This window comes from Hemibagrus wyckioides, linkage group LG07 (assembly GCF_019097595.1).
Source record: "Hemibagrus wyckioides isolate EC202008001 linkage group LG07, SWU_Hwy_1.0, whole genome shotgun sequence".
Lineage (NCBI taxonomy): Eukaryota > Metazoa > Chordata > Actinopteri > Siluriformes > Bagridae > Hemibagrus > Hemibagrus wyckioides.
In genome coordinates, this window is record NC_080716.1 from 6,436,360 (window position 1) to 6,450,837 (window position 14,478).

The 14,478-nt window shown below is 37.3% G+C and overlaps 1 protein-coding gene across 1 annotated transcript; it reads left to right on the forward strand.

Moving 5' to 3' along the window:
- The first annotated feature begins 302 nt into the window (after window positions 1-302).
- On the forward strand, window positions 303-13,732 carry nmnat2 (nicotinamide nucleotide adenylyltransferase 2). The gene is made up of 11 exons (XM_058393843.1): window positions 303-539; window positions 4,475-4,563; window positions 7,220-7,287; window positions 7,372-7,450; window positions 7,554-7,677; window positions 9,382-9,462; window positions 9,630-9,674; window positions 10,240-10,316; window positions 11,394-11,495; window positions 11,632-11,699; window positions 12,979-13,732. Exons 1-11 carry the CDS (start codon window positions 455-457, stop codon window positions 13,079-13,081), a joined length of 921 nt encoding a protein of 306 aa, XP_058249826.1. The 5' UTR covers window positions 303-454; the 3' UTR covers window positions 13,082-13,732.
- The last annotated feature ends 746 nt before the right edge of the window (window positions 13,733-14,478 follow it).

Below are 14,478 nucleotides of genomic sequence, written 5' to 3' on the forward strand. Positions count from 1 at the left end.
TTTTTAAAAGGCATTTATTTCACCTTATGAATTCTTTGAATTACAGAACCGTTTTAATATAAAAGGTTAATTTCTCTCTAATGTCTCTACACAGTAATATTTTCTTTAAATGTTCTTTTGGCTAAGCTCAGAACCCCAGTGTTCGATATATAACCCCAAGGAGCCTCTTTTAAAACTGTAAAATCGTTAGGTTTATTGTCTAGCTTTTTACAGTTTTATAATGTTATACACATTATAAAATGTACTCTATTAGGGATAAAAAAATCATGTGTGTTGCTTTAAGACAACAGGGCAGACAGCCAATCAGAGCCCAGCTCTGCGTCTGGAGGAGTGGAGCAACTCTGCCGCAGCTGAACCAAACCTCGCCTTTATTTTTTTCGTGGAACATCCAAACAAAAAGGCCTGCAAAATCCAGCCCGCATGTGAAAAAGAGACGAAGTGGACCACCATCGACATGACAGAAACCACCAAAACTCATGTTATATTGCTTTCCTGTGGAAGCTTCAACCCCATCACAAAGGGACACATTCATATGTTCGGTAAGCAATTTCTGTTCCTCTGTTTCGCCTCAACCCACCCTTATTTTGTGATGTTTTAAAATATTTTTTATATTTCTTCTTTGACATTTGGGACGCCTCGTGGTTTAGTGATCAGTGATTTAGATTTAGGGTCGCTGTCCAAATCGTGGTGCTGAAATGGGCGACGGCTGCTGACACGCCGAACAACGTCCACGTAGCGTGATCATGTGGCGCAACTAGGCCTAGATGATTTATGCCACCCATGTTCACTAATACCTAATTTTTTCTCACTCTCTGCTTTTTTTTCTCTTTACAAACAATGACAACTAGGATTAAACAATGTTTAGTGCACTGTGCACTGGGTTTGTGACCCAATCTAATACAAATATGCCTATAGTGGGTTACAGTAGATTAGTTATACAAAAATATCAAGGAACTCCAACATAGTTTACATACAATTTCATTAACCAACCATATACCAAGCCTGTCTGATATATTTATAAAGTGGCTCTGCGTCACCCAGAGAGAAGTCAAGCCTGGATTTTATTACAAGACTTCGTTTATCGATTTTGCTCTGATAAGATCAAATCACTCAGAAAAGGATGGAGTTTGGTTCTCTTTTGAGTTTGATCCCTTTAACTGTTTCTTCTACAAATATCGTTACATCAAATATAAAGCAAATCATTTGTATTCCACATTATTAACAAAACCTATTTTAGTCTAAAATCTTTGCGAACCTTTTGCGTCAACCAGAGAGAAGTGATGTCCAGTCATCACTAGAAATTAAATAAGCTTCCATTAACAGATCCTATTAACAAGCATGGGCTTATTGATGTCCTCTTGCAAGAAAAAAAGACAGAAGAGTTGAGTCTGGTTCAAAGAGAAGAGTTGACTCCCTTTTGAGTCTGGTTCCTTTCAAGCTTTTATTTATTTGTTTGTTTGTTTGTTTGTTTATTGCCAGCATTACCTCTTGCTTGCTTATTATCTGAATATATTGTATATTCAGATTTCTGTAATAGATATGGAGCAGAGAAAAATATCAGATCATTTGAAAGCCATTAACTGTTCCTAATAACACACCTTACCTTGAACCAGAAGATAATGGGTTTAGGTTCTTTTTTGGTCTAACTGATTTCCAACATGAAGGTTTACAAATCTTTGGAAAGCCTCTCTTTGTCCCCCAAAGGGAAATGACATCCAGTCATCACTGGAAATAAAATAAGCTGGCAGAAACAGATCCTAATTGCAAGCTTTATCTTATTGATTTCCTCTGATGAGATAAAAAAATCCCCTATAAGAGCATGGGTTTGTTGTTTTTTTTCCCTTGCTTGCATCACCTCTGGCTTATTCACCAGGGATCAAAATGTACTGTACGTTTCGATTTCTGTAAACATGGCCTACAAATACTACAAAACAGATCATTTGAATGGGATTAACAGATCCTAATTACAAACCAGAAAAGTTCTTCTTTTCCACCATCACTGCTGACTTGTTCAGGGATATAACCGCCAGATTTCTAGAAAGCTGCTTTGTAACAATGTAGAGAATATTGTGAAAAGTGCTATACAAATCAAATTGAATGTATCAAATTATCACTGCATTTTCCACTGCATATAGCATTCATTAAGGAAAAATGTCATCATACTATGATAGACCTGGCAGTTTAGATTATATAATAATGACCAGAAGTTTTTAGATCAAATCCCAAAAATCTGTGACTGCTCAACCTGGATATGATTCTGCCTCACAATTTGTTTTTTAAAATTCCATTAGCAATTTGATGACTAAGTTACTGAAGTTTGGATTCATATTGAAAGGAAAGTTATCTCTGGAGCTGAGATATTTGGAGCCTTGCCATGGAAAAAGCTCAGATTTAAAGTTTCTAAACCTGGAAAACTATCTAGGATAATAACCTTAAGTCTTAAGTATTTGATGGTAATTGCTAGGGAAGCATAGGGAGTGGTAGTATGAGTATGTTTTTTATACTGATAATAATATGAAACTAGTCATCAGGGGCTTTATGGAGCATTTCATTTAGCTCTGTTTTAGGTTGGTTATTGAAGCCTTAGTGGAAGCCTTTTATTTTTGTCTAATTTACATTACAGCACAGTGAAATTCTTTTCTTCACTAATCTCAGCTTGCTGGGGTCAAAGCACAGCATCAGCCATGATACAGTGTTCCTGGAATAGAGAGGGTTAAGGGCCTTGTTCAGGATGTTGGGGCTCAACAAGCCAGAGCTTTAACCACTTGGTGCTCTGATTAATATTGAACCTAAGCTTAAGCCTTTCAAATTCTTTCTTTAAAATGGAGTCTGGGGGTAGATGATGCTGTGACTTGCACTTTAGAACCTGGTGAGCATTAGTTAAAGGAAGTGCAGGTATCTGAGTGCTCCATGCTCACAGAACTGAAGTACTCTATGAAAGATAAGATGTTTTTACCAATACATACTTGTATACTTGTTACTGTACAAAGATACTCCTCTTGATCAATTCATTTTGTTTGCCACCATTAATCATGTCATCTGGTCATCTGCATAGCAACAGACACTTGGCTTACGAGTCTCACATCTCATCATATGGTATTAGATGTTGGAATTGGAGCATTTTTAAAGTAAATAAGCAAACTATATACTAGTATTTGGTGTTTGCTGTGCATCTGAATTCACTGGGAGTCATCAAACCACCTTTTAAAGGTCTCACTGTGTCAGTTAGACAGATATTTGTTAGTTGCCAGGGAGGAAAGTATTTTGAATTTTGAGAGGGTTTTAGACCATTAGACAGATTACAATGTCTGTATAAGGACAGATTCAAATTTCCATTGGTAGGCCCTTGAGAAAAGCCTTACTCAGCTCTTTGGCTGTGAATAAAACTGTCGGCCAAAAGCAGTTTATTAAATACGTTGCATGTTTGGTGGAATCATTTGGAGATTAAATGGCATTACAATGTATTGGTAGACTAGGAACTGTCCAAAATATGATTAGAAACAAGACATTTTATTTATTGATCATTTGAAAGGTCCTCAGGCTCGAAGGTCACAGAGGATCGACTGTGCAAGAGCATCGTTCTGTGTAGTAGCTGAGGATTAGAGTGAATGTCAGTACATCTAGACCACAGAGTGCTTCTCCCTTTGTGTTAGATTTTCAACCCACTTTTTTAAAACCCTCCTTAATGGCTGTACGCTTTGTGTAAAAGTAGAATAGTTTGGGTTAAAAAATATCATCTCAAAAGATAAAGAAATCATTTAGAAAGGACAGAATCAGATTTGAAGTTATAAGTCAGGTTACAGTACCTGATCTTTCCCCAAACACATCTCAAGAGGACATCCTATTCCCTGTACACCACTGCTCCACTCTCATTTACTGCTCAAAATTATGAATGGGGAGCAGAATATCTTTTAAGAATATCTATTAACAGCCAAAAAAACAGACCTGGGGCATTTCAGTGATACAGGGGACTTCTGGGTCATTACTTTGGTGTCCTGAGCTTGTTTTAGATATTACATCTATTGTTTCTGAGCTTAACAATCTGCCCCTGTCCTCATGTTCCTGTGGCTATAGACAACAATGGTTTACATTGTTAGCTGAAGTCAGTTCTATCTGGAGCTGCTGCTGTTTGAATAAAAATTAGACCACAGCGTTATGTAAATTAACTTTCTATATATGTACTTGTACATGGCTCCAGTCGATATTTATGCACTTGTTCCATTACATTATTGTTTCTATGGTAAGAGCCCATTCACAGGGATGTGTCAGTAATCTACATGTTGTTTTGTTTACTTATTATATAGAATGACTGTATATATCTGCTAGTAAGTGAACTATAAAATATTGGTTTAATAGTACAACATAAATAAAGCATTTTAACAAGAGCTGTTACTGGAAAATTGTCCACTTCACTTCACTAACATAGTAAAAGCAAGGTAACACTGTCGTAACAATCCTGTTATCTGATTTTCAGAAAAAGCCAGAGACTTCCTGCATAAGACAGGGCGCTTCATAGTGATTGGTGGGATCATTTCACCCGTACACGACTCCTATGGCAAACCGGTAAGTGCCAGCTGGAAACTAAAGAAATCAAATGAAACATGACTAGTCAGAGAAGTGAAAGCGAATGTGAAAGCCTTAAATTAATGTATACACTGGGTTGCAAATTGTTAATCACAGTGTCGGATCTCATCTTAAGATCCTTTGGGCCTCATGTGGAATTAATGAAAAGCTTGTCCTAGTTTCTGGCTCTCTGCATACCAAAATGTTTTTAAAAAATCTTTCTACACCTCTTTTCTATGCATTAATGAGTGAAAATATTTCAACAAACAGGAAGGTGCCTTCAGAGGTTTTGATTCCTTGGCCCTTATTCATCAGGGTTGCTTCTGGTCCGGGTGTTCGAGCATAACGTTTTAACCATCTGAAAAAAAAATCAATACCAATATCATAAATATGTAATAAGCAGAGTAAATAATTAATTAGAGTAATACTTATTAGCAAATACAATCTTAGTAATTGTGCAAGCAGAAACCTTGTACTGAAAGTACAAGTACTGAAAACTAAAGACTGAAAGTAATTGGGTTCACGTTCAGCAGTTTTTTTAATGTGAATTAGAGGCACTGAACTGGATCATTATCACATCAGTAGTCATTGGGTTTAATAATAGATGCAATTTGTACAAGAAGTAGCACACACCAAGCATTTTAGTGATAAGAAAAATCAATAAATAGCTTGAGGTCTTGCAACAAACAAGTGAAATTGGAAAAGGTTTTAGTTTTTGCTTAATAATAGCTTTAAACAATCAGCAACCTCAACAGCTCCAACTCAGCTCCACTAAAATGACATTTACTTTAGTGACTGTTTACTTCTTGCCTGGGATACTGACAGCATGTAGAATGCTATCCCTGCTGACTCATCCCTGATTCATGAATCACACGCTCTTGTGTTTATAAGGCATTCTATGTGTTACAATTTTTGGTCATGGCAGCCTTATTCCTGTTCCAAGTTAACAAATTAACTTCGAAAGTTCAAAAGTCCACTGTTTTTGTGTATGAGTTATGAGTATTCAGTGTTGGGTTAGGCATCTGCTTAAATCGATCATTGATCATTGACTTTAAACACAAGCCTTTAAACACAAGCCTGGTGAGCCTTTGCACACCATTTTCTCAAGTTCCCATGGTCGCTTCCTCTCTATATATATATATCCCCTATATATACCTGTTGTTGTGCATTAGCCTTTGTTGAATCTTTGTTAATCGATTACCGTTTTGTGCTCGTGCCCTCAGTCGCGTGTTTCCGGTTTGCATGTTCAGTTTTGCGGTTCCATTTTTGTTGAATGTCTTCTGATATTTGTGTTGTTTAGTTTTTCCCTAGTGTTCGTTTGTGTTTGTTAGTTTTTTGTTATTTTCTTAATATATCCCACAGTCTGAATTAATCTTGTAATTTGCTCTGTACAGCTAATTCAATTTGATTTTATTTTTAAATTCCATTTTTAACTTTGAATTTTTTTTTTTACCACATGTCATACTGTGCATGATTGTGTATGTGTCTAATAAAATTTGAATTAGAAGTTAAATACTAACATACAGTAAATAACAAGGCAATGGAGCAAAAAGGATAAAGAATGTGAGTTAAGTTGAAATGTGGCATCAACAAAAGCTGAAACACAAACAGTGAAACACAGGAACTTACCCATTGTTTGGCGTTTGTCAAACTGACCCTGAATTATTATTTTAAATAAAAGTGTTCTGCATTTTTGAGAGCTGTATTTCATAACCAGTGACTGCAATAATCTTTTATTTCTCATGCTTCTATTGTTGTTCATCATCCTGTATTTAATACAATCAGTTCAAAATAATAAACATTAGCTGAAGTTGTTTAATTTAAAACATTTTTCCAGATTTATACCAGCAAGGTCTTTATTATAGTCCATTTGCAAACATTAATCACAAATGTTAAACTGACAGAAAAAGTACAGCAGAAGTACAATTTTGTTCCTAGGGGAACAAAAAATATAATGGGACCTTTAAAGGTACACAATAGGTCCTTAGGGTGCAATTATGTTCCCAAAACGAGTTATAAAGGTATGACTAGGGGTACAAAATTGTACCCTTCAGGGTACCACCCCAGCGACGGCCACTTGTACCTAAAAAGGTACAGTTTTGTACCTTTCTTTGTGAGAGTGTATCTGTATCTTCTGTTTAGGATTGAGATAAAGACAAGGACTTTTATGGGGTGTTTTCTGTAATACTTTTAAAATCCCAATACTGTCCCAGGTCTGTGTGACCCGAACAGTACCAAAGAGTCCAAAGAGTGAACATGACATAAAGGTTAAGTATGATGACTAATGAAACACTATGAAGCAAGTGAGCACAATGTAGAAGGGGGAAATGGGGCAAACAACAGAAGAAGAATTTCCAAACAGTGTGTCATGGTGCCCTCTGCGGGTTGGGAGTTGGTTGGTTGGGGGGTATTTTTAGTGGTGTTGGACTTAATACTGCTCAGTATTAACCGGTATCTTACAAGAAATATGTTTAAGTACAAAGATAGAAGCATGAGTCACTGAGAGCACTTAAGCCTGAAACTACGTCTAAGGTTTGAATATCAGTGGGTAATTTCGGAATAACCTCTGCACTTAACTCAGCTCTGAGCTTAATGCATCCATTCTGCTTGTGGGTTATATCATAAGAGTAATTGTTTCCTCCATGTGGTTTCTTAGGGTCTTATTTCGAGCAGACACCGGCTCACCATGTGTCAGTTGGCAGTGCAGTCATCTGACTGGATCAGGTATTTATCAGTGAGTCAGAACATGATCTTTACTTTAATATGTAAGTTTAGATTGTTTACACAATACCTTTTTCCTTTGAACAGGGTCGACCCTTGGGAATGTTATCAGGACACCTGGCAGACAACCTGCAGTGTACTGGAACATCACCGAGATCTCATGAAGGTCTGTGTTATATACGTTTCCATAAAAGACATGATCACCTGATTAGAGTAAATCTGTCACTTTACACTCTTGATAATGATGTGTTTAACCCATTTCCCTGCAGAGAGTAACAGGATGCATTCTGTCTAATGTGAACACACCTTCTACAACTCCTGTGATTGGCCAGCCCCAGAACACCACTTCTCCAATCTACCAGAACCGCAGCTCAGCGAACAAGCCTACAGCTGGTAAGTGTCTCTGTAAACGCTTTCATTCATATACTCTCCTTGCATGTATGTATATTATTTTGGACTATTTTTGGACTAATATACAGTGACAAAGTGAAATATTATCTAGATTTACTTTCCTAGGTTTGCATTTGGGATTCGTTTTGCAGGCACATGTATAACAAAGTCCTCAAGGAATATGAACGTTAAAGAAGCAGTTTATTTACTTGATGACCCATTTTTCAAAACAGAAAACACTGCTCATACTTTATCTGAGCTTAATATCTAATCCTGGCTCTCATAATCTGAAGAGCCACACTGTACATTCCAAACCTTGGATTAGCATTCATAACTCTTGAAAAATTGGGTCTAAAATAATAATAATAAAAGAAAACTCAGGTCTGCTACTCTGTGCCTGAGCAGGCATTATTATCTTTCACATCTTTATAATCTTTTTTGTCCTTTTTGATTTTGTAGTGTAGTCAACCAGCCATTCATTAATAGCCAGCATCCGTAGTTTCAAGTTTCAGTCTGTTCCTTAAATACTCTGTTATTTCTGAGTGTGCCATCCAATCATTTCTGTCCACATCTGTTCGCTACAATTGATGCATTTTCCTTCACCATTTGACATAATTTTTAAATTTTCCTTCAAATGCTGTCTGAAGGAAAACACATTTTAAAAAGCGTAGTCTAAAAGACCCGATTTTCCATTTAATGTACAAATATCACAAAAAGAACAAACAACAAAACAGTATGTTTTGGGTCCGTGTACTTTTTGGTATTTGAAGCTGCTTTTTATAAACAGAAACAAAAAACGAAAATGAAATCGTTTTTTAATTATGCGATGAAAATGTCAGACACCTTTTTAAAATTAGACATGATTTTCTTTCCTCATTTATACTTTAAATAAAGAAAGTTCTTTAGCATAGAAATGGAAAAACAGCGGCATTTTCTTTGTCTTAAAACGGGACGTATATCTTCTTCTGTCATGGCAGCGTGCAGTGTTCTACCGTGGTGAAGTTACTTATACAGACACTCAGAAGCGGTATGCTAGGGACCATCGACAAATTTCTGTACGACTGAAATGTGGTATTTGTTACTTACCTGGCTACGTGCCCCAGTTATTCTAATTTCTTCTTAAATATATATATGCCATGCATCATTGCATGCTGCTTTTGTTAAATTATTAATAATAATTTAATTAATAGATAGTATGAATTGTACATCATGTGAATGAATTTGTAATTAATTATTTATTTTTTAATTTAAAAAATCACTTTTCAAGGTGTCTGACATTTTCATCACATAATTAAAAAACGATTTCATTTTCGTTTTTTTGTTTCTGTTTATAAAAAGAAACTACCAAATAGCAAATACCAAAAAGTGCACGGACCATTTTGTGTTGATTGATTTGTTTTACTTGTATTTATTTTCTTAACGCAATATCAGAACCTTTTACTAAGAAAAAAAAACATTTTTATTTCCCAAATGAAAAACAATTCCGACATTGGAAGTGCTCCATTTTCTCCCAGTAATTGCTTTTCTATTTGGCATGGAATTGTCAACTGAAATTTGACCAGTTTTGTGATGACTGGTTGCTGATCTCTCTCTCTCTCTCTCTTTCTCTCTCTCTCTCTCTCTTTCTCTCTCTCTCTCTCTCTCTCTCTCTCTCTCTCTCTTTCTCTCTCTCTCTCTCTCTCTCTCTCTTTTTCTTTTCTCATCCAGTGAAGCTGTGGGGAAAAATGAGTGAGAGTCTGGGCAAAATCTGCTGTGTTCGCCCGCATGTGGAGCGCTTCACCTTTGTTGGTGTGTAGTATATGATAGGATATTAAGATATGATAAAAAAGGTTTCCTTGACTAACTGAAATATTCACCCTATAATTATCCTCCATTACCTACAAGAATATTGGAAAAATTGCATACATATTAGATGAGAATGTAATGGATGGGGAATTTCCATCACTCTGTTTCAGACGAAAACGCAAACCTCGGGACCACAATGCGTTACGAAGAAATCGGTGAGTGGATTTGATTTGCTGCGTCCGGTCTTTGTTTTGGCTTTGTTTCCATAGTTAGTCATGACGATGATGAAGAGATGCACAGTCGTTTAACCTCTGAGTGTTTTCCTCACAAGGCAACAGATTTAATCATCTTTTGTAGCGTTTGGCTTTAGTGTGTTTTACTCAATTGGGTCAATATATTGTGAATTATATACTTTATGACAGTTAATGATTTCATTCTCTGAAGTTTTGCTTTATGGATGAAAGTCAAATTAATATGAACTTTCATGTGCCAAAAAAGGCATGTTGGAATAGTTTCTCTGGTTGAAAAAAAATCAGCCCAGACCAGGAGTATTCAATCTCCTTTGCAGATGAGATTGAACACTTTTTGTCATTGGCATGAAGTGTTGTATTTTGTGGAAAACCAACACTGCTCATCACCCTTATAATACTATCCCCTCAGTGAAACATGCTGGTCATCATGTTAATCACTACCCTCTAATCATCTGAGGCATATTTTATTACCAGGTCTTCAACCTTTCTGGCTAGTCACTGTGTGACTTTATTTTGCTGTGTTGTATAGAATTGCGTATCCTGCTCCTGTGTGGCAGTGATCTACTGGAGTCTTTCTGCATTCCTGGGCTGTGGAACGAGAGTGATGTGAGTATCATTTAATGCCCACATATCTAAAAGATACAAACGTAAAACAGATGCAAAATAATAATAATTTAAGCGCTCCAAGTTTATAGCTATACAGAGATTCCTGGTTTAGTTTAAGTCATTTTTTTAAATCAGTATTTAAAGGTTGCATTGAGCTACATTGTTCCTGTCTTGCACAGAACTGTTTGCCCCTTTGAGCTTTTTCTCATGTGGTAGTGTTGCAACATGGAATTAAAATGGTTAATATGGGTCAATAATTGGTAAAAATCCATTGTTGGCTAAATTACAGCTGCAGGTCTTCTGGAATATGATTATATCGGCTTTACACATCTGGATCCTGGCATTTCAGTGGTAGTTCAAGTAGTTAAGGCTCTGGGTGCTGCCACTGTTGGGCCCTTCAGGGTTGACCCTGCACTCTGACCACAACTTCCAAGTTGGGATATGCGAAGAAAGAATTTTGCTGTGATGTATATGTGATAATAATAAAGGCTTCTTTTTCTTGACCATTGTCTTTGACAAAATTGCTTAAGCTCTACCAGACATTAGGTAGACAGCAAGCCTTGTCATAGACTCTCATTTGGATTGTGGTATGAACTTGGCCATTCTATAAGTTTATAATATGTTATATATTTTATAAAATTTTCTTGATTTTGCAAAACTCCAGCAAAGCTTTGGCAGTCTCTTGCATATTGAAATATAACTCCATCCATCCACCTTGTCCTCAGCCCTGACCAGTTTCCCAATACATGCTGATGAGGTTACCACCATGCTTCACTGTGGGAATGACAGTGATAGGTAACCTCTCCAACATGCCTTTTGGCAAATTCCAAATGTGATTTCCTGTGGCATACTTCAGGACTTTCTTTCAAAAAGGCAAGGATGTCTCCAGCATCTTCAGAATTACCCTTGGCCACTTCCTCTACTCATTTCAATAGCACCTTCTTGAGGTCCTACCACAGCTCTATTCTAGTTCCTGGTTCTAAGGGGGTGAATACTTGTGCAAGACTCTGTATTAATAGCTAGTGAGGTAGATGAATTCCCAGTTTGTAAAACATTTTGTACCCTGTGATTTTGCAGATGGAGGTGATTGTAGGTGACTTTGGGATAGTGGTGGTGCCTCGGGATGGCGCCGACACAGAAAGGATAATGAATCATTCCTCTGTGCTTCGTAAGCACAAGGTAAAGTGCTACAAAAGTACCATCAAAACCATCAAAAGTTTTTTAATCATTTTGAATTTTTAGAATATTATTTTACTATTATATTCAATCCTAACTATCAATGATGGAAAGTTGTACTCCTTCTTTCCAATAATAGGGCAATATCACCGTGGTTAAGGACGATATGAACCATCCAATGTCAGTTGTCAGTTCAACTAAAAGCAGGTGAGGAATAACACGCATATTTCTTGTTTGACTTCACATCAGGAGTTTTTGATTCCCTTTTATATATACCTCAGCATTTTGCCAATGATTACAAAACAAGTTAATGCTGATCATGGGAACTGCAGTCATTATGCTATTATAAGTCTGTCGTAGCTGATTTCAGCATTTTCTCAGGGGATCAATGAAGTAAACAGCAAACCTTAGAAATATTGGTACCCTTCGGAAAACATTGCTTGGAAGCTACAATTATTGAAATGTTTTCCTTGCACTTGTGGAGTGATCTTGGAAATCTGTCCCCCAAAAACATAAAAAGACATCAAACATATTTGATGGCCAAAAGTTTGTGGTCACCTGTCTATCACACCCATATGTGCTTATTGAACATCCAATTCTAGATATTCCCGATAGTTTTCCTTTGCTGTTTTAATAACTTCTACTATTCTGGGATAGCTTTCCATTAGATCTTGTAGCGTGTCTATGCAGATTTGAGCCATTTCAGCCACAAGAGCATTAGTGAGGTCAGCCACTGAGACCTGGCACATAGATTCTGCTTCAGTTTATTCCAAATGTGTTTAGTGGGATTGAGGTCAGGACACTTGAGTTCTTCGACACCAGCCTTGGTAAACCATGCCTTTATGTACCTCACTTTGTGTACAGGGGTATTGTCATTCTGGAACAGGTTTGTTCCCCCTTAGTTACAGTGAAGGGAAGTCTTAATTTTATAAAGATATTTCAGTAACGTCTGCACTTCCAACTTTGTGACAGCAGTTTGGGGAAGACCCACAAGTTACTTCCATGGTCAGGTGTCCAGATACTTTCAGCCATTTAGTGTAAGGGGTGTTAACATTTCTTGGAACCAAGCATAACAGTGAGGCTGGGGCTGAATCCTTCTTGCCCAGACTGTAGATTCAAACAGTCTGTCAATGATAATCAGATGATTACAGAAAATGAAATACCCCCTAGATTTAGTTTGACACATCTGAGCACTGATTAAGAAGGTGCCTTTGAAATACCATCATCATGTAATGAAAGTGAATGAGGTAGATTATTTACACCATCAATCCCAAAATGCCAACAGTGCTTTTCTGCTTTGAAAGTAAGTGTTATGAAAGTGTTTGGTATTCAGAAGAAACATGGAATGAACCTTGTGACATAATGCATTCATTGACGAGCCACTGGTTAATAGATTTTACCACCAGACCTCATAAATTTGTCTTGATTGCCTCTCTGAGCTCACTGTTTTAGTGTCCACAGCATAACGTTTACCTCTTTCATGTAGACTGGCCCTCCAGCATGGAGATGGCCATGTGGTGGACTACCTGACTCAGCCAGTGATTGACTACATCCTGCAGAACCAGCTCTACATCACCGCCTCTGGATAGGAGGGAGGACGCAAGTGGATGCCTCTCTTTAAGCTGCCCCGTCTGTCTCCCTGTGTGTGATTAACAGTGTAGTCCTGCCTCACTCTACCACTGCTTTTTCCATATAGAGGAGCATAACCTATCTGTCATCCTTTCTAACTGTATCATAGTGACTTGTCAGGAGTAAGGGCACGCAGCATTGTGCCAAACAGAGCCGCCATGTACCAGTGCAGTGCGAGGAAATGGAGCAGGTGGATTTAGTGGTCTAATGAGGTGAGGGAATGTTTAAAGAACCGGAAATTGGAAGGAAGAAGGAGTAATACAGGAATTGTTACCGGCTTGAATGTTGACCTTGCTGTCAGTTTGATACTGTCTTTCCCTCTAATTGCATGTCTAGAGGTTTTCTTTTACCGCACGAGTGCTTGAATAGCCATGTAGACTATATTCTGCTGTAACAGTGTTTGCAAAAGACAAAAAAAAGTGCTTAGTCGCATCTCATCCCTATCTTCATTTTCTATTGAATATGACTCTGTGTACAAAGGAATTTGGATTGCTGTCATTTTTGCAACTGCAAATATTATGCTGCACTGTTCTTGTCTTCGATGTGCATTCATGCATATGTCATTTGTATTTGGTTGCACATTAAAGAATGACCTTTCCTTTTGCGCATTACTCCTAATAAGGCTGTCTTTGCTTGCCGAAAAGCTTAAGAAAGCTACAGTTTGAATCTGTAATATTTCAGTAAAAACAAATCACTGCCGTTACTTTGTATACTTTGTATACTTTGTGGCTGTCGTTTTCAAGCTTAATTTGACTAGGTCAAGCTATACTCATGCTATATTCTAGCATCCAAACTCTTAAATTGGGTACTTTTTAAGAAGGAAGTGAACCTACGTGAAATTGATTTCAATATCTGAAATCTAAGGCATTATTTAGTAGCTTGAGTGAAATAGTGAATAAAACAGTTACACAATAGAGAAATGCAGTGAATTTAAACAGGGCATATAAATGTAATCCAAACTGACCAGCCACTTTTGAGGAACATGTTCATGTTTGTGCAGTTATCCAATCAGCCAGTCATGTCACATCAATGCATAAATTTATGCAAGTATAGGTCAAGAGGTTTGAGGCTATAGTGGACTGGAGAAAGCTGTTGTTTATCCAGTTTTGGTTAGCCTGTGTGAAGCCTCAGGTTCTCGTTCTTGCCTGACAGGAGTGGAACCCAGTGCTGTTGTAACTCACCCCCTCGATGTTTTGAGCATTCTGAGATGTTTTTCTGCTCACTGTGTTTGTAAAGAGTGCTTATTCGAGTTACTATAGACTTCCTGTCAGCTAAAAGAGATTCGATACGATTTTATGCATTGCGCTACCACCACATGATTGGCTGATTGAATGACTGGATTAATAAACAGCAGCAG

Excerpts from the sequence above, each read along its gene's own strand:
- nmnat2 (XM_058393843.1), top strand. The coding sequence starts at position 455 with ATGACAGAAACCACCAAAACTCATGTTATATTGCTTTCCTGTGGAAGC. Across the intron at positions 7,288-7,371 it reads CAGTCATCTGACTGGATCAG|GGTCGACCCTTGGGAATGTT; the intron begins GTATTTATCAGT and ends TCCTTTGAACAG. Across the intron at positions 9,463-9,629 it reads GGAGCGCTTCACCTTTGTTG|ACGAAAACGCAAACCTCGGG; the intron begins GTGTGTAGTATA and ends ACTCTGTTTCAG.